Here is a 25,639-nt window from a genome sequence, read left to right as displayed (position 1 = left end):
TCAAAGCAAGGTTACCTGAGCCAAATATCTCTGGCAGCTGAAGACGTTGGATTTTTCAGTTGGAATCACCTTTTACGCTCATTCGATTAGCATGGACTCGAAAAAGGACGCTGCCGCCAGATGCTCATCAACGCGATCATCTGGGCGTCTCCAGGTCTTCCAAAAATCATTGCCACAGTGGTAGTGGCCTCCCATGGAAAACTCCCAGTCTGGGGCAATCCTCGTGAGATGTCCTTCACACCTCAGGCTGAGTGCCATTTGGTATGTAGCGGAGCTACAGACGGAGAGGGAGCACTATGGTGTTTTCACCGCTCCCACATCGGTCTCAGAGCTCACACCGTCGCGAGGATTGTTAGGCTGGCGCTGTAAGTCTAGCTTCGAGGAGCACAGCAAGGTGCGCAGAGTCCTCTTCCCTGCAACTCCGGTAGCTGTATCCTCGCCAGATCTGGGGCCCTCCGGATCTAATTCTCAGCCGGGACCATCCAGGAGGAGAGACAGCCCCGAAGCTTGGAATCGTCTAGCTAAACGACTGAGAAGCATGGATACATGATCGTCGACACAGGGGAGCTCAAGATCGCCGTTCCCCATTTGGAGTCATGGGACCGACTGCGACGAGACGGATTGGAAGGCCCCTCCTGGACCCATTCTTGGTTTCGGGGAGCTGTCGAGCCCCCAACTTGATGCCGTGGTTGCGGCCGGCGCAGCGAGGATCCGGTGGCAGCTGGCCCGAAGATGGCAGAGGACCTTCCAGAAGGAAAGATGATTTGGTACATATCTTTAAGTGATATTCGTATATTTTGTGAACGTATTTGTATATTGTAATTGTATTCTTTCAATTAAACGTGAATATAATTTTTAATATGTGTTTATATTCTTGCTGTTAATAAATTTATAATTATATTTGAAATCTCTTTTGTTTATTACAACATCTCCACACAGTTTGATTTGTCGTCGTGTACTTTGTTTACATCGGTGGCACTCTCATGTTAGCCATAGGCTTGTCTCGTCCCTTTGTTTCACGGAATTTTGTCTTTATCGAGGTTAGTCGTTTCTTCATCCTCTCGTTTTCTCGGTCGCTCGTCGTTTAATTTCTCTCCACCAATGTAGGTGGCGCTGTCGTGTTGAACATGAGACTATTCATCGCTTCTTCTTCACGTTTAAATTGTATTCTTCATTATTTTCAATGATATCTTCATACTCACAAATTTTTTTTCATACGTGCACAATTATCACCTCTCAAAACTAATGGAAAAGATGAGAACATATGCAATCTGCACCATGTCGCTACCACGTTCTGATATCGCACTAACTGCCAGCCCGAATAAATCAACATTTTTGGCACAAATAATTCAAATGCACTCGCCAGTTGACATATGTGTACGGCATATGCAATGGATAGACATATTTATAAAAGTGTAAAAGTATTTGAGCAAAATATATTTTATTAACAAAAAAGGCCCAGCGATAACGGATGTAAAAGATAAAACAATGTACGTTTTGAACATTCCGGGTTGCGGCGCGGTCCGAGGAGTCATCACAGGCTATGATATGAACATGCTGCAAATCCATCTGTTTGATTTATGCCACGTAGTTCATGTGCAAAAGCAGCATGTATTTTACCTGAAAGAAGAAGACTTGCGAGAGTTACCACCATTTTTGATTAGCTGTCATTTAATTGGATGCCAGACCCAACTCACCGGTTAGAATGACAATGATACTTTTGATATGAATGGAATGGTGGTTGGAGAATTATTTGTTATTTAAATCATACAGGAATTCAATTTCGGCAGTGCACTTGTAATTATGAATTTTACAGAAACCAACAGCAACCTGCTCGAATACATATTTGCTTCCGGCATAGGTATTCCTACTGCACGGTCAAAGTTTATGACAATACGTGGGCCTTATTCCAAATGTAAACACAGCAGGGATATATATCAGGTAGTTTCAACAAAAATGTTCATTTGGTAATAAGACTGATAGTGGTAACAAGCATAAACATGTCAGCTCAAAAAATGTGTGAGAAATCAAGAATCGGAGACTCAAACCAAGAAGCCCTACGTTCCGGTAAGTATTACTATTCCGCATATTTGCAATTTGAAACATGGTTTAATATTAGATTACTTATAAATCCACCAATATCGGGACAGCAAAGGGGTCGAAACGCTATTGCAGTAGAAACTGGTGGTAAGTAACCTTAGCTTTTGCAATTTTTATTCACTTGTTATTTTTCTCATGATTGGTATTGATCGTGCAGGTCAAAGCGAGGTGCAGCCTGAAAATATTGGAACCCCCAAAAGATATGTCGCATATCAATTGGATTAACTCCGTACTGGGATTTTTGCGAATCCCGCGCATTAAACCAATTTTGGGACATTTTGGCTATCTTTATCTGCCATCTCGACCCTCCCCGAGAATGTCTCGAATCGTCGAAGGGGGTGAGAACTGAGACCCGAGTGCTTAGGGTGTCAGGAGGCCTGGAGTCAGGCAACAGCACAAGGCGGACTCGTGAAAACATTCCCAGCTCCCCTATGAGACTTCCTGGCACATAGCATAGGACTCATACTGGCGTACGAGCGCTCCATGTTAGATGGGGTAGGCATTCGAATGGCTGATCCTTCGACGGGGGTTGTTCGAAGGGGTCAGTTGCGACGCTCGAATTCGGCGCGCTCCAGGAGAAGTGTCAGAGATATCCTCCATGAGGCGAGGGCAGCACGTCCCGGCATACGGCAGCCCATCTAGCCGTAGTCGAGAGTCGGAGGGCATCGGCAATACTGCCCAGAGTGCCCACTCCATCGCCAAAGCCGCTTCGGCTGGCTCTCAGTGCGGACCATTGGCAGCTCTCTCTCGAGCCCTCGATAGGCTCCCAATGCCTTGCATTGGTCTATCTGCTCTCTAGGTGATCATTGATGAATGGAATAGCATTCGTCTTTGTAATAGAACGGTGCAGGCTTGTAAAGCTGCGGTTTTGATGAGAGCTTCGGGAATCCCGCTACTTAGGAACGGATGTAATATTGATCTAATTAAAACTTATCAACGCACTCTCATTGATGAACCAATTGCTTTCATAGTGTGGCGAGTGAAAAAGTCAGAAAACCCTGTAGTAATGTATGATGCTCGCATAGCATTTGATGGCAAATCCGACTATGTTGTATTAGATATCGGTTATTTTCCCCAGGATATTACAGATGTCAAAAAACTGTTCAATAGTGCTGAATATTTTTGTCGCGAATGTTGCGTTGCATAAAAACGCCAAAATAGTCATCGATGCGAAAACACGTGCAAAAAATGTTATAAAACTACTGCTTGCGGCCCTCATGCACCTTATAGGCACTCTAATCTCTGTAATCGTCATTTGGACGGGGACAGTTGTTTCGATAGTCATGTTGCCATAGGCCCTCGAAAAGGAACTTTACTTTGCTAACGTGAAAGGTATTGTGATAGCTGTGTTAAAAGAATTGACTTGAATGTGCCCCATGACGCTAATAAATCACACTTCTCCATCTGTGAAAAACTTCAACCATTCGGACACCAGTGCTATATAGCTCGGATCATTGAGAAGCCGAGAAAAATATCATTTTTTCCTACATTACGACTTCGAAGCTCGACAGAATGAGCCCCTGATCAAAAATAATTGTGCGATGAAGGAAAAATTAGATATTCCAAATTTTTATGTTTCACAAGTAGTGTGCGAACGGTGTTGTGACTCGCAGGCATCAGAGTGTGAATCGGGTGAGGCAAGTGAGTGAGAAACGGGGCACATATTAATCAATTCCTAAATTATGTTGAACAACTCTCCCAATCGCAAAGAGTTTTGAATATATCATAATTCGCAGAGATATGACGCCTAATTCATTTTTCAACACATATTACAGTATAACTTTATGCCCCGTGTTCATCCGATCATTTCCGGCATCAAAATTATAATGCTCAAAATTGGGGAGGAAATTATATTCATTGATAGCTTAACTTTTTTCCACAGACCACTCTCTGCTCTTCCTAAGACGTTTGGGATACCTAACCTTTTGAAGGGTAAAGTTCCTCATCTTTTCAATTCTCGTGAGAATTGGAATTATGCCGGAGGTTCCCCAGCAAAAGAAGATTGGTCATCCCAAACAATGAAAAAGAAAGAACGCAGTGTTGCCAGACGTACCATAATTATGGTATCTATACCATATCTTCAACCTTGATACCATATACCATAAAAAAGTCTATGGTATTCAAAATATACCATAATTTCGAGGCAAATTTTTTTGTAGATGTTTATTTATTCATTACATTTTTTTTTAATTGGGACTGGTATTTTCATCAGAAGACTGCTCATCGATGTCTGAAAAATTTTTAATTTATGAAAAAATTTAGTTTTTTATGCCGTTCATCTACCAAAAACATCAACTCACAATCTGATCAGTCCTTGAATCCTGAGTTGTCAAATTTCTCTCCCGAAGCCTAATATTTATTTTCATCGACATCTTCAATCTCATTATTTTCTTAATCTCCATTGTCACCTGCCTCCAGATTAGTTTCCTCATTCTCGATCTCATCAAAGTGAATGAGGAGAATATTTCCAGCTGTCATAATCAGTAATAATTGTATTGAACTCAACAGGTGATATGTTCTTTTTTATGAAAACAAATTAAAATCAACTTACTTGCCAGGTAATAAAAACGCTGCCACTATCGTCTGTCTTAACAATTTTCATCGAATACTGGACGCAGAAGCGGCTGACTCATGGTCAATTTTTCAAGCACTTTGACGTTTTCTCTTTGCCGGATTCGAGACACTTTCGACGAGAGTATTATTAATGGGAATTCCGAGAATTTAAACAGGCGCCCTCAAAGCCGTTGGGTCTGACACATATAGTGGATACTCTGCAATTATTCTGAAGAGGCCGATAGTGTAGGATATCACTTGTGACCATCTTTCACTACAGCAGCTACCTACATAAGTCAGATTCCACCAATACCACACGCCAATTCAAGTCGGTGGCCAATCGGAATGCACGTCTTATGAGAACGACGTCCACCACTGTTTGACTATCCTCGAGGCAGGAGCTCTTAGGTCTTAAAACATTTTAAGAATCAATTTCGATCGTTGGATAGGTATTATGCAGTGGAGGAAATCGTGAATTTACAAAAGATTTTTTATTTCATATATTATTTCTTTTCACTTCAGGATTTAGCATGTGCGAGACAGAGACGGAGAACGGGGGTCCTGATACTCCACCCAAAAACCTGTCACGAAGTAAAATAAAAGTAATCCAAAAGTTTCAAACTGAATGGCTGAAAGATTGTCGGTTTAAATATTGGTTGGAGAACGTACCAAACGATCCATAGAAGGCCAGCTGTAAACTGTGTACCAAAATGATAACAGCTGATATCTCAGTTTTACTTGCACATCGAGAATCATCCAAGCATCATTTAAAAGAATCGCTGCTTTTGGAACATGCACCAAAGATTACAAATTTTTTCCGGTCTCAAGTAGATGCCAAAAGACCATCGAGTCTGGACATTGATACTAATAATGCTGAGATAAAATTGATTGGATGTTTGGCGGAACATGACATCTCAATGAATTTTCTCGATCACTTCACAGACAACCTGAAGGAAATGTTCTCCGACTCACGTATTGCTCAAAATATGCATCTGAACAGGACGAAAGGTACTGCCATTGCCAAGAACGTGATCGGTGCATGTGAAAAAGATCAGTTGACGAAAAAATTAAATGTTACAAAGTTCAGTATTTTAACTGACGAATCAACTGACATATCCCATTCCAAGGCGAGTTGCATAGTAGTGAGGTACTACGATGAGGAGAGAGGGCGGATTGTGTCGAAATTTTCGGATCTGGTGCAAGTATTTGATGAAACTGGCTCTGTGGTAAGTGCTACTGCTCAACATCTCTACGAATCTCTAATTAAAAGCTTCGAGGAAAGAGAAATTCCCGCCGAAAACATCATCGGTTTCGGATCGGATGGATGTAACGTGATGATGGGGCAACACAACTCGGTGTCAAGTCGATTAAGAAGAGATTACCCTGGAATATTCGTCATGACATGCTTGTGTCATGGTTTCCATCTATGTGCTAGTGCCGCCTGTGCCAGCTTACCTGACAAAATTGAAGATTTCTGTCATCAGATCTACAATTTCTTTGCATCGAGTGCTAAACGGATATCTGCTCTTATTCAATTCCAACATTTCGCAGACACTCCAGACCCTGTCGTTCCCGCGCCATCTAATTATTAAATAGTCAATGTTCAGTGCGGGAGAGCAGAATTCGTACCTGTAGGGCCATTTTTACGGAAAATATCCGTTGGAAAACATTGCGCTTCGTGTTAGAAATTCTCCTTGTTCGACACGATCCAATTGCGCATTAGACGTCGCATCCGAGAATTTTCGGTTACGTCATCCTTTAAAAACGATGTTGGGATTATTTCGGATGATTAAAATCATCAATTAGAAAAAGTCTTGCGTGGGACACTGAGCGGAGAAAATCTCTTGTTCTCTTGTTGCGCGGAACGCCGAGGTGAGAGCCTCTCCCTTCTCTCATTCCTTCCTGCGATTATTTTAACGCCTCTAATTGCTGTTTTAGCCATTTTTAGTAATAATTAAGTACGTCTACGAACGTTAACCATTCGTCATGCGATGCACGCCTTCGTATTTCGGATACTTCGATATTCTGTGCAGTTTTCGGGCGTTTAGAGAATTCATCTCGAACCTCCCCGTGCCGGCCGATAGCTATCACGTGGCTGTGTTTTATACTCAATGAGCCTCCACTTGTAGAATGTGTCGAGCAGTGCCGCATCTTAGGTGCCATGCGCTCTGCACCTTAAAATGTATTCATGGGGGTTCGGGAATTATTAATATTGGAGTTATTTTCTCGAGCTTTGCTCCATTTATTGAACTACGCGTCTATCGCCGTCCCGGTTGGGAATAAAAGTTACTTGTGAATTGCAAGTATTCGCCTGAGCTTATTTTTGTGCCTTTTGGCCAAATTCGAGAGTATTAGGAATTTGAGTAATTAAAATTGCTGGGTCTCTGCGTACGTCACGCCTAATTGTGTATGTCTCTCCATCAAGCTTGTATTAATGATCTTTCTATTGAATATAATTTTGGTTTTGCTCTTGAATCTAGGGATTTTTAGTAATTTATTTTAGAGTTTTGCCCAATAAACTTGGTTCCACCAGGATCCGCCCCTCTCTCCATAACCGACCCCCTGAGCAGCGCGCGTAATACCACCTTTTCCTGTGATTTTCTTTCGAGACTTTATTTTTTTTTGCATTTTTTTGGGTTTTTGTTTCCGTTTTGAGAATTACGGTATTCCGGTTTGTCATTTCCGGAGGAACAATTATCTTGACGATTTTAGATTCCAGGGGAAAAGGGCAGATTAACTGGCCAATTTCATCCCCAGTGAAATTGGGCATGTTACAAATTTGACCGCCGGTGCCCGGGATCGAACCCGAATCATTGGCATACTAGTCTAGCACTGCCACCGGACGGCCAGTACCGCCGGTTAGAAAAAAATATAATTAAAAAACAAATAAAAATGGATACGAATAAGTTTTACATGCTTTTATGGAGTGATAGTAGCATGGAATATGTTTTGGGGAATACTGCAACAAAATTTCAACCATATTTACCGCATGATGTGCGGTTGACAGGTACGTGGGTAGCGGGTCTCACAGAATTACAATACCCCTGTAGTCTACTTCACATCCAGAATAGAGACGATGGGTATATTGCATTTATCAAGGACGACGAGCCTGTGGATGAGCAAAGAAAAACTCCCGCCTATGCTGTTCCCCGTCGAATATATGACAATCTTGAACATTTAGTACCCATACATTTTTTTAAGAAAAAGGGAGATGGATCGTAGGTGGAATATTGACCGGTGGGTCTTGTGGGCGCATTTCATTCAATTGACGATAGGGATTGAGAAGGGGGCTTGCATAACTCGCACTTAATGCGAGAAGAGATTTATGGCGTTCTTTGCGTGGTGAGATAAGGAAGGGTCAGGTTGGGGATAGTGGTGACTGTTTCGAAGGGAAATTGGACACTAACGGTAATAAGAACCTCGGTATCACGGGTTTTTGCATTCAATCTGAGTAATCAATCATTGAATATATTTTTTTATGTTTTTAATTATTGATTATTTGAAATATTTCTTTATTATTTGTTTCGAGGAGTATTGGCAGGCCTTATTGAGAATTTAGAATCCTTAATAGGATTCAATAATAATTATGTACGTTATTCTGACGTAACTTTAGGACTAACTTGATTGATAGGGCGTATACTTACAATAAGCATTCCTTATTTACAACTTCGTTGGAGGCAAACAATTCCTTAATTGCTGCAGCATTTAATGCAGAATCAATATGGATGTTTTGTCGTCGAAATTCTATTTGATTATTTTCAGCGTCCACACGAGGAGAAAAATATTCAATACAATTACGCGCCTGCCCCATAATCTGCAAGTCAAAACAGTATCCAGTAAAAAGGTACGGAACACTCACGCAATTTTTCACTGAACGTAGAAGAAAAATTACGGAAAGTTTAGTGAAAAAGTGCATAACTGTTCCATAATTTTTACTGAATACTGTTCTGACTCGCAGATTACGGAACAGATTACGGAACAGGCGCAGGTCAATTTTAACGAATATTTTTCTTCGTGCATAACTGAAGCAAAATTCAAACACATCACAATGGAAAATATCAACGAGCTTATGGTAATAAAAAAAAAAGAATGTAGATACGTCATTACATACTAGGATTTTAGAATGAAACAATAATTTATTTTTTTATGTGAAAAAGATGATGATAAAAGATAGTCTTTTCTTTATTAATTGTTTATATTTAATATCTATGATACACTACGGGTCATAATAATGGCGAAAAAATTTGTGCTAAAATCCATGCGTTCCTCGAAACATCATGCGGTCCATTTCTAGTCAATCATTTGCGGGTAACTTGGTAGAATATCCAGTCTTCGAAAAACGATGGCACAAACGCACGATCTTTGGTGAATGCCACTGGTACTGATAGTTGTGCAAGTACTTCCTCGAACATTGACAGAGATTCCGGGCAAGAGGCACCATTTCCCTGTTGGTTAATTTGATTTACTATTATAAAACTCAGTCAGTATATATTACTGTCTATACTTATAGATGAACTTAAAGTTCAACGACAATTTCATTTGGTTATCTTCTCAATATGCATGATGCTCAAAAAATAGTCATCCATTAGCCAAGTTAGTAACCTACGCGGTTAAAATGAAACGACCATTCTAGGCCATTTCCTTAACTGACGTTTCAAAAACGAAGGTAGATATCTGATAAACGTGATCAATAATTTTTTTCCTTCAGTAGAGACGATCGCGCGCGATTAGAAGAAAAATTATATAACTTTCTCAATACATTTCATGGAGATTTCAATGAGATCTATGAAAGATTTTCGAGTTTGAAAAATTGACTATGCTTAATAAATAAATCGATGTCCATCTCAGTGATCAGATACTTTCAATCCTCAAGGCGTCGCTCTTTTCCATTATAAAAAAAAATGATGTCCGATTTTGGCTTCGTTTTCATTCAATTGACGATAGTTTCTTAGTTTCTACTCTGATAAGGATAATTCATAGATCAATTTAAAACCCGTTAAATATACATCAACATGGTAGACTGAATATTTGGTTTGGTCATAGAATTTGGAAATAATTTGTCGTTTGAAGTTAAATTTGATAGTTACTTAATTCTGGGAGCTCTTCTGTTTGGTTAGTCATTTCATTTTGAAGCTCCTGGAGCATGCTTTGGGGTGCTCCATTGAATGTTGAGTAGCATTATATAGCCCGTGAATAATTTATAATTCATTAATAATTCATCGTGAAAAGCAAAAGTTTACCTTGCATTACTTTTCTCTCTGGAAAAGCGTTACTCCGGAAAAGCTTTCTAATGATATATACAAAGTCGATTCTGTTTATTTGATATGTATTTATAAGTGTTTGAATGCATATTAGCGAATGTCACACTTTCGATTTATGAACGAATTCAATGTACGATAATTCTTTGAGCTTGATATGGATTATGATTATACTAATTTTGAGCCCTTGAAGATGCTTTAAGACGATAATATAAGGAAATTAATGAGATCGTCGAAATCAATTTCTCACAGCGTAATCTGAGGGTGAGAAGGTGAGCACTTGCATAATTCTTAGTCGATAACTATTTAAAAAAATGGAAATGACCACTACTTGAATGCGAGATCGCAAACTTTTGATATTACTATAATCTGATTATCAAATTACGAGTTTGGAACGAATTTGGAGAAAATGGGAATAAAATATAAATGACATATATTCTATATGTTTTTAAAGCCCACGCAGTCCGCATTCGAATGGTTTGAATGTTAGTCATTTACCTTTAGACAACGCGAAGTTACGATTGGTTGACCATTAGGAAACACGAAGTCGGTAGGTCACGTCTAGTTTGAAGATTTTAGCTTCGACCAAATTTTCAGCATTCGTGTAAATAAAAAATCCTGCATTTCTGGTACCATTCGAAAGCCTATTTTCAAATGATACTATTTTCTATTATTGGAGGATTTGAGGAATAACTATTTTGACAGGTCAATAGAAATTGCCCCAACGTCAGCCTCAAAACCCTTACTAACGGGAAAAATATTGACAAACCCCCGCCAGTATGACCAAACCGATGTCATGTCATCACTGGCCAATTAGGAGACCCAGCCCTGACTTTCGTTAACGGAGTTGCGGAATATCGGAATATCGATTATCCGAGGGGACTACGCGCAATAAGTGATCGGCGTGTCCCGAAAAAATACTCTCGCTCCGGCCGGCAAACCTCTAACACTTACCAGAATAAAGTCTCTTGACTATTGTATCTTTTGAATATTCTATATAGGCTTGTGCCATATCTTGTGTGTAAAATATATATATTGCCAAATCAAGCGATGTGAATAATTGTCTACTGCCTTGTATCACGCCAAGAGAGACAGTCTTGATGGAACATTGTAAATATCTTCCGTTCATGTTTACTCTCTCTCTTTGGCTTTCTATTGGGTCTTCAAGATCGAGTCCACCCCAGCTCGCACAGTCTCGCGTTCTACCCTTCAAATCTATAATTCATTATACAAGTTGTCAATCTTGGTCAAATTGACTGGAGCCCAAAATTTATTTAAACAGACTGTTCTCCTTGAGCTCTGACAGCTCCTGACCCAAGCCGCGTCGGGTGGAATCTTTGTCAAATCCACAACTTAATAGATAAAATAATTGAAGGAAAAAAGGATTTTGTCTGACTATGACTATTATATATCATTTTGAAGCTCATTCCTTGAACTTTCGAATGACCCTCCGTTTATTGTGTGTTAATGACGATGTCAAAATTTTCATGAATGGGTAGATGAGAAAAATGAAATATTCTATATCATGTCAAATCTCACTTTCTGCCCTTTCCAATGATAATATTTTGCCTATGTAGAGCCTGTATTGAGCTATAGACCAGGGATGGGCAACCTCTGCTCTGAGAGCAAGTCGTGCTCCCGACCTCTATTAGTACATAACAAAGGGTAGACGAAAGCTTATTGTGTCGGGTGATGGGCCTTTATGACCCAAGTCGTAAAGGGCCTTCTCCTCGGCTGAAATCAACCAAAGTGGGGGTAACACGTAAGAACAGGAGTAGAGGAGAAATATCGCTGAAGAAAAGGAAAAGCGGGGAAATGAGTCAAAAATGGAAAATGTAGAATTTTCTTCACGATGACATTTTTATTAATTCTGAAAGCAGACGTTACAAATGAAATGTAAAGACCGGCTGTGTAATTTCAAATGCAAGGAATAAATTCCACAAGGTTCTTTGAAGAAATTTTTTTAAAAATATTATTTTTTAAAAATATTCCTTTTTTATATTCAGAATCAACATCAGCCAGTCAAAACTGCAATGTTTGGGATTTTTTCCTAGACATATTTTTCCGTAAGGTCGATATTGGACCAAAAATTTAAAAAGCAAGCTGAAAGATGTCATTAATTCGGAAAGTTGAATTTGAAGAGTACTTTCATATTCATTTCAATGACCAATAGTTATCTTCATATTCAGAAAAGTTTTTGTCCATGTGTGGACATTTAACTTTCTCTTTATATTAATCACGGCGGCCATTTTCCCCATTTTACCATTTGGCAGAGACGTCATGGGACGCTCCCCAATACGGTGACTGTGAGGCCCCCACTACTGTCCCTACTATGATCGTACTAGGACCCTTATAATTGGCATGGTTATAAACTTTATTGGATTCCTAACTCGAGTTAATGACTCTGCTCCGAGCTACCTGAAGGTTGCCCATCCCTGCTCTAAATAACGCCAATCGGTTGAGAAACAGTAACTGGTTAAATACCACGTTACAATTTGTAACACAGAGAATAGATGCGTCACACTGCAACCATCTTCGATCGTCTATAGCAGGGATGGGCAACCTTCAGGTAGCTCGGAGCAGAGTCATTAACTCGAGTTAGGAATCCAATAAAGTTTATAACCATGCCAATTATAAGGGTCCTAGTACGATCATAGTAGGGACAGTAGTGGGGGCCTCACAGTCACCGTATTGGGGAGCGTCCCATGACGTCTCTGCCAAATGGTAAAATGGGGAAAATGGCCGCCGTGATTAATATAAAGAGAAAGTTAAATGTCCACACATGGACAAAAACTTTTCTGAATATGAAGATAACTATTGGTCATTGAAATGAATATGAAAGTACTCTTCAAATTCAACTTTCCGAATTAATGACATCTTTCAGCTTGCTTTTTAAATTTTTGGTCCAATATCGACCTTACGGAAAAATATGTCTAGGAAAAAATCCCAAACATTGCAGTTTTGACTGGCTGATGTTGATTCTGAATATAAAAAAGGAATATTTTTAAAAAATAATATTTTTAAAAAAATGTCTTCAAAGAACCTTGTGGAATTTATTCCTTGCATTTGAAATTACACAGCCGGTCTTTACATTTCATTTGTAACGTCTGCTTTCAGAATTAATAAAAATGTCATCGTGAAGAAAATTCTACATTTTCCATTTTTGACTCATTTCCCCGCTTTTCCTTTTCTTCAGCGATATTTCTCCTCTACTCCTGTTCTTACGTGTTACCCCCACTTTGGTTGATTTCAGCCGAGGAGAAGGCCCTTTACGACTTGGGTCATAAAGGCCCATCACCCGACACAATAAGCTTTCGTCTACCCTTTGTTATGTACTAATAGAGGTCGGGAGCACGACTTGCTCTCAGAGCAGAGGTTGCCCATCCCTGATTTAGAGGATTTCCACCTGGCGGGAAGTCACTTCCAGTGCCGAAAGTTCCTTGAGAGGAGAAAATTATATTTTTTATTTTAATTTTGTTTTTTTTTCTTTTCAATTAAATTTTACGCAACACTGCGTTCCGTTTGAGGACATTGCCAAGGATGTCTGGGAAGCTGAGAGATGTCGTTAGGCTCCTGGATTTGACTATATTTTGGATGTAGCCGATAAAGGAACCACAATTTAGTCATCAACAACACCGGAAGTGACGCGATGATGAAGACGTGGATGATTAGAGATAAGCGGATAATTTATTATCATTTTGATGTGAGAGAACTCTTTCTTCCAGTGTAGCAGAGGACGCAAAATTAATTTAGAAATAATCGGGAAGCACTGAAGATTTATTTTCATTAGTTAAGGACAGTCAATTATACTTAAGCATTGCGTAAATTGTGAGCGAATGCGTGTGAAAGAAATTGTAGCCGTCGCACATGCCCGAATAATTCCGTAAGGTATGGAATTTCCAGCGGAGTTGGAAACTCGACACCTCGGTTGTGTCTGATAACTTCCGTTGCGGCATTGATAATGTTTTCTGGCGACATGATCGACAAGTGCAACTGCCGTTTTTTAGCCAAAACGTATGGCATTGATTAGCATTCGTACTCGTTCAGTTCCGCGTCTAAGGCTGCCAATATGTTCGCCATTTTCCGGTTATATCTCACGATCACTATCCGTTCGAGAATTTTTTTTGCTGCAGCGTGGACTGTCAAGTTTAGGGTCCTGATTTCGGTGTTCACCTCGTGAAGGGTTTGATGGATCGACTCGAATTTTGATCGAATAATATGTGTTTGGTTTGTCAGAAGGGCCAAAGTTTCCCGGCTTGCGTTACGCAGCGGTTCGATAGTTTTATCATAGTAGTCTGCGTCGTCCGTGTCCAATGTTCCGAACAGAATTTTACTTATATTCCTCACGAATCCCAGAACAACCCATTTCCCTGCATTTTGGTGGTCTGATATCAGTTCTTTCAAGTGTCTATGGGTACCATCTAACACATCGAAATGATTTATCATTTGGTTTAGTTGTGTCTCAAAGCTGCAATCACTCCCCAACTGGCTACATATCCTTTTCATTCCTAGCCAGTGTCGTACGAGGATTTCTCGTTTTCCAAAAAATTGCGATACGTCAACATGCGTTATCATATTCCACACCGTGTGGTAGATCCATAGATTCGCATACTTCGTTGACAAGATCCCGTTTTCACCTTCCAGCTTAGTTATCTCTATGCCTGATATTTCTGGACTCCCGGCGAGCCTGAAACACGCGGAAAAAGAAAAAAAAGTTTTTGCCTATTTTGCAACATTTTCATGTTCTCAATGTTATTCTCTAGTGCTCACTCCCCTTCTCATTCATCGCCAGCCTCCCTTTTTATTTTTAGAGGTTTGCGGTGAATAAGAATAGCCTCGAGAGAATTTTCCTCTGGGTATGCCCCCGTTTTTTGGTTAAATTTACTCGTGCCCGCTGCTGACGCCTGCGCGGAAGGCTTTTCCATAGCCCTGTCCTGCGAAACGTAAACCTGATGCTGTGTCACCTGCCCCAGAATTGTTATTGGGGCTCGCTACGCCGATACTCACTCCTGGTACATTATTTGTCGCGCCTGGACCGAAATCTATCCTTCCGAATCTCGATTTTTTTAGGTATTGATGACTGGATTGTGGTTCCACTATCGGCTACATCTAAAAATCATTCAAATGCCAAAATTTCAAGAAGCCTGACAACATCTTACGTCTTCCTGAAGAGCTTCGATGATGTTTTCAGAAAGAGCGCAGTGGCGCGTAATTTTGATTTAAAGTGAGAAAACAAATAAAATTAATTGAATTTCCCTGCTCTCTCAGGACTCTCGGCATCGAAAGTGACTTCCCGTCTAGTTGAAGTTAACAGCATAACGCGAAACGGTCGGGAAACAGTAACTGATCAAAATACCACCTTACAACCTACTTAATCGATTTCGATCAATACTGATCGATTATCGATTTCAATTTAATATTTCTCTATTTTATTACGGTAATCTACGTTCATTGTCCAAGTGACTCCTCATGTCGGTTACTCGAAAAATGGAACAAACCGCGTCAATTTTGAACTTTTCTACACGAACCTATATCAAGATACGAGAACACGAGAATTTTTCGTGAAATCCGTCTTTAGCTACATCGTATAAGTTGACTGTGATCTTTATGAAGGTATTGTTACTTTCTCGATTGAATCAGTAAATAAAAATATCCTCCCATAGCAATCATCGTAATATCATATTTCCACAATTTTATTTTGTGTCAGCGTTAGATTTGTTCGTCAAAGTTGGCACCGAATATAAAGTCTTTTTTTCTTTTCCTCTTTTTGTCCAGAGAATATAGGAGAGATACTCATGCGTAAGGTTCATTGCAGGTCCTTGTGAGTTTATTTATCTCAATTGAAGGGGATTGAATGGATATGTCGCTCTACAATGAAAACAAACAAAAAGGCGGGAACAAGTGTTTCCGAACTACATCTTTAATTAATGAAAAGGAAACTAATATTTGCCTTCAATTGTAATAAATAGACTCACAGGCACTTACAATGACTCTTCAAATGGGCGGAATGAATCTTCGAATGATTCTCGGAATGATCTTCGCCTCTGTCCTGAGAACCCTGCTCGATCGGTAGGAAAAAAACCGTCTTTTTACCGCAGCTCATCTCGACCAGTTCCTAAACCCTACTTCAATGAAGACTCACAGTGCCTCAGACCTGAATCTCTTGATCAGCTCAATTTCCGAGACAATAAGCTCTGGCAAGGCTCTGGATCAGCCAACTGATTATTGGGGTCCGGTGATTGTTCACGTCCTAACTCGTCGACTATCGAATAAGCTCCGGGAGGCATGATCCTTGATTTTCTCCAAGGTCGCTCTCAAGCCATGGAGACCGGAGGTTGGATCGCAGTCGCTGTCCTCGACCATTGCAGCGAGTTCAGGAACTTATCGCCCATCGCCAGGAAGAAAGTAGTCGACCGTCTCTACCTGTGCTACTAATTGCTTGGGAAAACCTAGCATTCGCGTCTGCCAGACATTTCGTGCGTGCAGGACGTGTTATGAGAAGCATTACACTCTTCTCCATCTTGATTGTTCTCGTCGCCCAGTTCAGTTTAGACCTGCTCCTCAATTGCCTGAGCCACAGACTCAACAATCTGCTACACCTGCACAAATGACCAGCATATCTGAAGTGGTTTGCTCCTGTACTGGAGAAATCATCAGAAGTACTCCAGCTGGAGCTAATCCTCCACAGCAATGACGATTACATTCCCGAGTGGCCATCTCTTGCATTGTTCATGTCTCTTCTCCTGATTCTCGACCTGATGTCCTACTCGCTACAAGTTTAGCTCTGCTCATCAGCCCTGATGATCATGGTTCTTCTCAATGAGTACGTTTACTTCTGGATCCTGGCTCAGAATTATCGCACATCTTAGAATCTCTTCTACGTCAATTGAAGCTGCAGAAGCAGCGTAGCTCAATCCACATTTCTGTTGTTGCACGCTACATTGGATCTACTTAACAGAACGACTTGAAGTTGGAGCTCACTCTCTTGACCATCGCACATCATGATTATCGACCTTCTCAGCAGAGGATCTCGATTGAAATCTTAAGGATCTGAATGTAAGGGTTCCAAGTTTTCGAGTCCCTGCTCAAATTGATCTGCTCATTGGCGCTGACGTCTTTGGTCGAATTATTCGCCCAACATTATCAAACAGGGGGTAGATGCTCCAGTTGCGCACATCACATCCTTTGACTGGATTGTGTTCGGCTTTACAGGTCCAGCGTTAGCTCCAACTCGACCTGCTCATCACCTGGCTGCCTGACAGGTATGTAATGATCAGCTCGAAGAACTTCTCGCTAAACTGTGGATTCAGGAGGAAGTTCCTGGCCGAGTTAACTCAAGCCTCTCAGTTGACAAGCTTAGCTGTGAGTAGCATTTTCGTCGGACTCATTTTAGAGACAGCGCAGGTCGTTATATCGTCCGATTGCCCTTCTCATCTCCAGGTTCGTAGTTTCGATCATGTTAAGTTGGTAGTTCCTTTTCTTGTTAGCTCTTCGTCTTCTGTTCAGGTGGAGATCGCTTGTTGTTTTGACGGGATGACCTTGGGACATGAAGCTCATTCTTCAGGAGGGTTGAGGGTCTCAGAGGGACTTGAAGTAGGACCATCTGACATTCGTAGAAGTTACTACCTTCCTCATCATGGCGTAGTAACGGAGAGCTGCAAGACAACGAAACTGAGAGTTGTTTTCAATGGATCAGCAAAGACCAGTTCAAGGAAATCGCTCAACGACATTCTCCACACAAGGGCGAAGCAACAACGTGATATATCGGATATTCTTCTCTAGACTAAGCAGCACAAAGTCATCTTCATGACGCAGATCACCAAGATGTTCCGTCAGATTAGAGTTCATGAAGATGACTGGCCTCTGCAGGAGATTTTATGGACCGACTCAAATGGAGGATTCTAAACATATCAATTGACCACTGTCACGTATGGCACTAGATCAGCTCTGTTTCTCGCAAATCTTCTTTTTCTCCAGCTAGCTGAGGATGAAGGGCATACATTGGCTGCCGATCCCATCGGGAAAGGAAAATATGTTGATGATATCTGTGGAGGTGCAGATACGCATGACCAGCTCGTAAGAGCAGCTCAAGAAGTTCGCAACCGCTGTGTTGCCGGAGGGATAACTTTGGCAAAATGGCATAGTAATTACTTAGCTCTTCTTGAATGGTTCGATCCTGATAGCAACTCCAATCACCAGCGTACTTTTGAGGACTCAGAGCCCAGGATACTGGCTTTATCTTGGCAGCCGAACTCAGATAACTTCGTCTTCTCAACCAAACCATCGCAGAACTTGACTGTCTCTAAGCGGATTATTCTCTCTGAAATTGCTCAGCTCTACGACCCTCTCGGATTTCTCTCTCCGTTAGGCATCAGAGGAAAGATGGTCTTGCAGGAGATTTGGATTAAGAAGCTTGCTTAGGATGATGAAGTTTCGCCTCAAATAGCTCATTGGTGGAATAGTTTTCGTCAAGGTCTCACCAACGTATACATACCCAGATGGATTGGTTTGCTCCAGAACTCTGCTGTAGAGGTACACGGATTCTGAGACGCTTCTCAACTCGCGATGTCAGCCGTTGTTTATCTCAAGGTCTTCAATAGCAACGAACAGCCTCGTATCTCATTGGTCTGCTCGAAAACTAATGTAGCACCTCTCAAACGGCTGACTATTCCAGTGCTTGAGCTCTCAGCTATAGTTCTTCTTGCTAAGCTCGTAAAGTACGTTAAAGATCAGCTCGACTTCTCCAATTTACCGACGTACTTATAGGCCGACTCTTCAGTTACGCTTACATAGATCAGCTCCCACCCTTCAAGATGGAAGGAACTGGCAAAGAAAACCCAGCAGACTGCGCATCTCGTAGGTTAACCACAGTAGGGTCTATCATGATTGAAGAAGAGCTCGTCTCATTGGTCATCTCTGGAACTCTCTTCAGTGGCATCAGCTGATCTTGAAGAGAAACCTGGTGTAGTGCTCAACGTTAAAATCCAACGCCCAGAAATCTAGGATTTAGTTCATCGCTATTCCTCGCTCAACAAGTTGCTCAGGATTACAGCACTCTGTCAACGCTTCATTGCTCGTCTTAGGACTCCTAGATCTTCGTTAAAGAGAGCTCTTAGCCCTGGTGATATTGAAGAAGCTCTTCGGGATCAAGGCTGGTCAGTCAGCGCATTTCTCCCCTGCACTGACGACCTTGTCCAGAGGGCTAAAACTGAGGTGTTCTCAGCCACTCACTCGATCAATAGCGTATCTTGATCACCAAGGGGTTCTTCGCATTGGTGGATGTTTCAAGTTTGCTGAGCTCGACAATGACAGCAAACATCAAGCTATCATTCCAAAAGAGTCTCAGTTTGCTCAGCTCGTTATTCAAGAAGCTTATCTCAGGATTCTGCATAGTGGAAGTGCACGAGTAAGATCATTCAGTTTACAGTGCGTTCCATGCGCAAGACATCGAGGAATAAAAGCTCAACAACTCATGGGTCAGCTCCCAGTTGCTCGTCTTACACCTGGCCGTGCATTTAGTAATACATGGATTGATTGTACCAGTCCACTATTGCTCCGCTCATGGAAAGGACGTGGCCTCAAGTCATACAAAGGATGGCTCACGATCTTCGTATGCATGGCTACATCCACGGTTCATCTGGAAGTCGTCTCAGATTACACATCTGAAAGCTTCATGTCAGCGTATCGTCATTTCATTGCTCGGCGCGGTCTCTGTAGGAATTTGTTCTCAGATTGCGGAACAAATTTTCTCGGAGCCAATAAAGAATTGAAAATGCTCTTCTCAATGGCGTCGAGGAGATCAGATCAGCTTGCTCATCTCTTACTAAACAACGGTAGGAAGTGGTCTTTCAACCCACCGGGACTTCTTCATTTCAGAGGAAATTAGGAAGCAGCAGTTAAGTCGGTTAAGTTCCATCTCAACTAGATATATGGAGAAGACCTGCACATATTCGAGGAACTCACCACTCTGCTTGATCAAATCGAAGCGATAATCAATTAGCGACCACTTGAACCTGTCTCAGAAGACCCTGATGACACCCAGCGCTCACTCCAGGACACTTCCTGATTAGACATGCACTAACTGCTCTGTGTGAACCTTCTCTGAATTACTTGAACATCTCTCGATTAACTCGTTGGTAGCTCATCCAGCAGAAAGTACAGAGCTTCTGGAATCGGTAGTCCACTAGCTACCTTCAGCATCTTCAGTCCATCCCTAAGTGGCACCACCCATCTCATGACATCAAGATCGGCTCTATAGTCCTTCTCACCAATGAGAGATTGCCGTCAACGAAGTGGCCTCTCGCTTGAGTTACAGCTCTCCATCCTGGACTCACCAGGGTGGTAACCATCAAAACGTCCAGCTCTACTCTTCAACTCATTAACGTCAGCAGTTGCTGGTGGCAGGGGAGAATGTTTGTTTTTCAACAGAATTTTTTCCCTACACACACATGCTCAACCCGCTGTTTAGAATGCTATTAAGCGTTTTAAGGTTCTTATCGGCAGAAGAGATCGGGAGTTCTCCAAAAATCGAAGTCCCCCGGTCAACGGTCAAAAGAATTAAAATAAAAGGAATTAAATCAGTATAGTCTCGGATGCGCACAGAGAAGGACAGTTTTATAATAGTCGTTCAGAATTTATCATTTTGTCAGTAGTCAGCATCAGTTAATTATCTAGTAAATTATCAGTTGAGTTAATCAACATGGTAATGAGGTTAATGAAGGGACTCACCAATAATCAAGCAATTATCAAATCAGTGTAAATATTGCAATTTAACGAACAGAGATATTAATAAATTGACAACGCTTGACGCTAACATTCCACGCTTTTTCCCGGTATAATTCCATACGACCATTCTGACAATTCCCGGCGCCACCCAAAAAACCTCAATTCTTCCCCAAACATATGCTGCTTGACCAACTCACCAGAATGATTGGTGCGATCTGTTAGAGAGAGCAAAGTTGTCTTTTACGCAGTAGTCAAGTGTGACGTCAGATCACATGGTCGTCTGTTCGGTCTTGTTCAAAATGGGATCACATGGATGATCGGGAAATTTCTGCTCCGGAATGTATCTAAATGAATCGGCGTTTAATTAAACTGATTTAAAGTTGTTTTTATTACCAGAATATGTGTTGTTACTTATTGCTTCTTCCTAACATGATCAAATGGGATAATATTTAGCTTCAGTATCGTTATTAATAGTTAGCGACTAGGTCTTCTTTTCGTGTACGATCGCTCCAACAATCTATTTTTCAGGTATTCGGACATTTTTTTCGGAAAAAAAAATTGAAGTGATAAGGTGATCGAAATTCAACGATTGACAATGGAAATGAAAGGGGGAGGGGCTCATCAAAAATTAACTAACATTTACTTATTTACAGTCACATTCGCAGTCCCTCTTACATTCCATGAATTTTGAATCTGAACCTACATATTACTTCAATTTTCTTATAAAAAAGTATGGTGCCCTGCGTGGGGATTGCTTATGTTGATTGCAGGTTCTAGGCTTGGAGTGATCAATCCCATCACTAGTTTATAGTGCGACGTAATTTTCGAAGGTTCACGGAACCCTTCGTCCATCAGCCCGCCCTCTGGCACCAAATCACCCCGAAAATAAAATCAGAAAATTTAGTCAGGCGCCAGGTCATTAAAAACGGAATGACCACCGTAAACAAAATCCTTCTCCACTCTCAGCTTCAATAACTCCTGTAGCTCGTTACGTAGAGATTTAAATAATCGGAAGCTGAAAGGGGATGAAACTGGGATCCTCAGCAAAAAAATACATAAAATAAGAATTGTCGGGGAGAACAATATTTAATAAAAAAAATCAGTCTCGATACAAAAAAAAATTATAAAATAAAATCCCCTCAAATCGACCACGCGTTACGGAACATTTAAATTGATCGGTCAAATCAAATCGTCTGATTAAATTTATACAGGTTTTTCTGAAGTCTAGAAACTTTCAAAATAAATAAATTAATAAATAATTAAATAGTCACAGAAGTCAGAATTAATTAAAATATCAAACAACTGAGTCACGAGACTCGAGTTGTTATTATCAACAAAACTAAAGAAAATTAACGGAAAACAACTGAGTTACAAAACTCAATTGTTAGCAGTCGAAGAAGTCAAAAGTTTTATCAGAAATACTTTACAAGAAATTGTCACATTAATTCAATAACTCTAAACAGTAACGCGAAATATCGATATGTCTACGTGACCTCGAACAGACAAAAATACATAAAATAAATATAAAACCAGAGACAGAATAATTCGTAGGTCACGAGACCTTAAAACTATGAAAGCCGAAATTAAATTCAATGGCGAGAATCACCAGGTTTTGCGACACAAACTCATCATACAGAAGTCGCAAAAACCTCACTAAAAAAAAATTCGTAACTAACAAAGTTTTAAATAAACTGAATATAATCGAAAATTCCGAAGGAGAGAAAGAGAGTCAAAATTCACTAAAGAGAGTGGTCAGAGATTCACTAATAGAACAATCAACTAATAGTCCTATAGGACTCGGGTGTACGTAACACCAAATAATTAAACGGAATTTCTGCCCACTAAAATTATAAATCAAAATGAAATAATTCGGCCACCACGCTCACCCAAAACTTCCGAAATCTCCTCAAAGTTCTCACAATCCTTCAGAGATGGGATAAACTTGGAATGGCGTCCTTATGTCCCGATAGCGTCTTTCGCTCTCAGAATTGGTAATCGATCCGTTCACTTTCTCCACCACACGGGAAATGATTTTTCGAGACACGTGAAAATTCGCAACAGGTGAATAACGCTACGGCATCATGAACTAGGTGGGGATAATCTATTTATCCACCAGACTCAAGTATTCGGGCATGCGCGACACAAACATTATATTCAAAACGCATACGCTATTAAATTTCGCGATGCTTCACAATCATTAATTGTGTTGAATTAGCGAGAATAAATTCTCAGCCCATCCCTAAAATTACAACATTATTCGTGCGTTAATTACTACCCATGAGAGAATAGTAACTCTCCTGATTAACTTATTCCTATTTTTCCATTAATTGCGAAACCTCGTGCTCTGGTGATACATCACTTCCGTGGTAATTGATAGCTGGATTGTGGCTCCGTTATCGGCCACATCGAAAATCCAGTTATCAACAGAAATTAGGAGTTCGATGACATCTCTCGGCGTCCAGGGATCCTCGTCGATGTCCTCAGAATAGAACGCGGTGGCGCATAATTCAAAATAAAACAAAATACAATCAAACATATGTTCTCCTCTCTTCTCAAGACTCTCGCCGTTGAAGGTGACTTCCCGTCTGGTGGAAGTCTCTAAAATCGCGAAACGGTCGAGAACCAGTAACTGGTAAAATACCACGTTACAATAGGTATTTAAATATGCGAGTTTATTCGTTAATTACTTTTACTACTTTAATTATGTCATCTGACTGATTACAAAGATTACGACTAACACATGTCGGAGCCCGATTTTGATGTGCCTTCTGCATACCCAAACGGCCTCTTGAATACATAATTATTTGTGTGTCATCATTTAGTCAGCATAATCGAGTTATGCTGGCAAATGTCACACTGACAGTGCAAGATGGCAAAAAATATTTAATAATAACCTAATTGACTAAAATCCGAGGCATAACAAAAGAAATTGTGCAGAGGCAGAACGCATTAACGAATAAAGCCTAAGATGAAATGGTTTGTCCTGCAGCTATATCTCTCCGAGGTCCATTTCTTAAGATTCTGAACTTTTCTCGCAGTCCTACGGACCTATAGATATTAATGAACATATGAACTTTGAGCGCCATGTGCCTGTGTGCGGATGATCAACTGATGGTTAACTTTTAGGAAATGGGATGAACAAAGGATAAATTATTTCCAAAAAATCTCAAATTTCTTAAGATAATAGGTCCCAATATGGGCTTGATGCGTGCTACAATCCAACCCGATCATAGGAGTAATTTTCAAAATATCAATGATTGATTTCTTTGTTTTTAAATGTTTGTCTAAATGTGCTCTATATCAGGGCCCAGTAATCTTCAGGTAGTCGGGCGCCAGTCTATTACGAGGGTAGGGGTAATCCTCTCATCCTAATGGGTACCCAATTAGCCAACCATTGTATGCGAATAAGACCCAATGGTGACGATATTATCGTCAGCCACGTAGAGTGGCGTGAGAGTCGAATAAAAATGGCTGACCCGTCAGAATTGGTGCAAAATTTCGGTTTTTAATTTTAAATCCAAAATTGAAAAATTTCAATGAAATGAAAAATATTGGAGATTATATTTCTGAAATGGTTTTTTGCAGACCGATCGGTCTCATTCGTAACTGCTAACGTTTATTCAGCCGATTTTCCCAACTTAAAAGAGAACAATTTCTTCGTCAATCATTGCTCAACTTTTTATTACCAATATCACTAATATTTCTACTCATTTGTTCAAGTCCATCAAGCTGGTCCAAAAAATTTCAAATTAGCCTTGCTTTTGGCAAAAGGAATTTTTCTTGAATATGGAATTTCGAAAAGACGTGGCGGGGAAATTTTTTCATTTTCTTAACAACTTCGCATGATTTATAAAAATGAGCCAAAATGTAAGCGGTAATTAAAATTCGCCAATTCAGTGTTCCTTCTCTCAACTTCACGACCACGCCACTTTCAATTTCATCGTTAACTCTTGAATGTCAAACACCATATTACCTTCATAGTTTGTTCCAAAAAAAAGTCCGAATACGTGAAAGACACATTTACAGGGCGATTTTACAAGAAAAAAAAGTCTCGAAAGATCTATATTGGTCAACTCAATAAATTATGTGTTAAATATCTCTAAAGGTTAAAGGACGCTGATAATGATTTAATTATGAGAAGTTTGTGCATTTTAATTTGGCATCGAGATAGGGAAATATAGAAATGAAGTTTGAAAATGCATGTCTATTAACAACATGATAATATTTAATGATTGTTTTCCAAATAATATTTCTTCTTCGAGAAATCTATGAAGGGTACGATGCTTTTTTTTATAATGTCGATTAAAAACAACGAATAATCAAACCAATAAATAACAACAAAATTGAAATTTTTCCTATTTTACTTCTTCACCAAGTTTCTGTCGAATATCCTCACTCATAGCGCAAGCCATCATCGGCCCGAAGGGGGTGCAGCCATAAACTTTATGGTTTGGAGCAATGTTGTCTAATGAAGATCGGGAGCTGAAGTAGCTCCGAGAACTGAGGTTGGTCACCTCTAACTTATATCATTCACAATATATACAGGGTGTCACAGAAGTACGTGCCGATAATTAACCGGCATGTACAGGGGGTGAGTCTGACCGAAAAGTCCTATACCACTTTTGGATCGGAAGAACCCCTCCGGAGATACTGGGGTAAACAGGACAGCCAATGACGCTGCCGCGTTAAGTGGCAGTACGTCGGTGTGGCTGTCGCGCTCTAGTGTGAGTGATTCTCCTTCGAGCCAGAAGGAGGCGGGATCACGTTCCACATTCACCCGTGAGCGTGAGAAAGAGGTCATGGTATTTCTCTCTCACTCTTTCGCATCACTCCGCGGCAATGTTCTTGCAGTTATCTTTTAAACAATTGGGTTTTTGGGGTTTTTCCATTGATTATTATTTGTTGCAAATTGAATTTGCAACAAAATAATCTCATGGAAAAATCACCTAAGCCCTATTGTTTATTTAATATCAGCAACAAACAGTTTGATCGTTTTTAAATGT

At 40.4% G+C, this 25,639-nt stretch overlaps 1 protein-coding gene across 7 annotated transcripts in view; it reads right to left on the bottom strand.

The window, feature by feature from the left end:
• Nucleotides 1–8,811: 8,811 nt before the first annotated feature.
• Nucleotides 8,812–25,639, bottom strand: part of Sms (spermine synthase) — a 184,674-nt gene continuing 167,846 nt past the window's right edge. For all 7 annotated transcript variants that reach the window (XM_011314363.1, XM_011314362.1, XM_011314358.1 and 4 more), the window contains one exon: nt 8,812–9,098. In XM_011314363.1, the coding sequence (XP_011312665.1) occupies nt 8,952–9,098 (147 nt within the window). In that variant the 3' untranslated portion in view covers nt 8,812–8,951. The remainder of the gene's footprint in view (nt 9,099–25,639) is intronic.

Source organism: Fopius arisanus, unplaced genomic scaffold (genome assembly GCF_000806365.1).
Source record: "Fopius arisanus strain USDA-PBARC FA_bdor unplaced genomic scaffold, ASM80636v1 scaffold00158, whole genome shotgun sequence".
In the NCBI taxonomy this organism is placed as follows: Eukaryota; Metazoa; Arthropoda; class Insecta; order Hymenoptera; family Braconidae; genus Fopius; species Fopius arisanus.
This window is presented reverse-complemented; position numbering and strand designations above follow the sequence as displayed.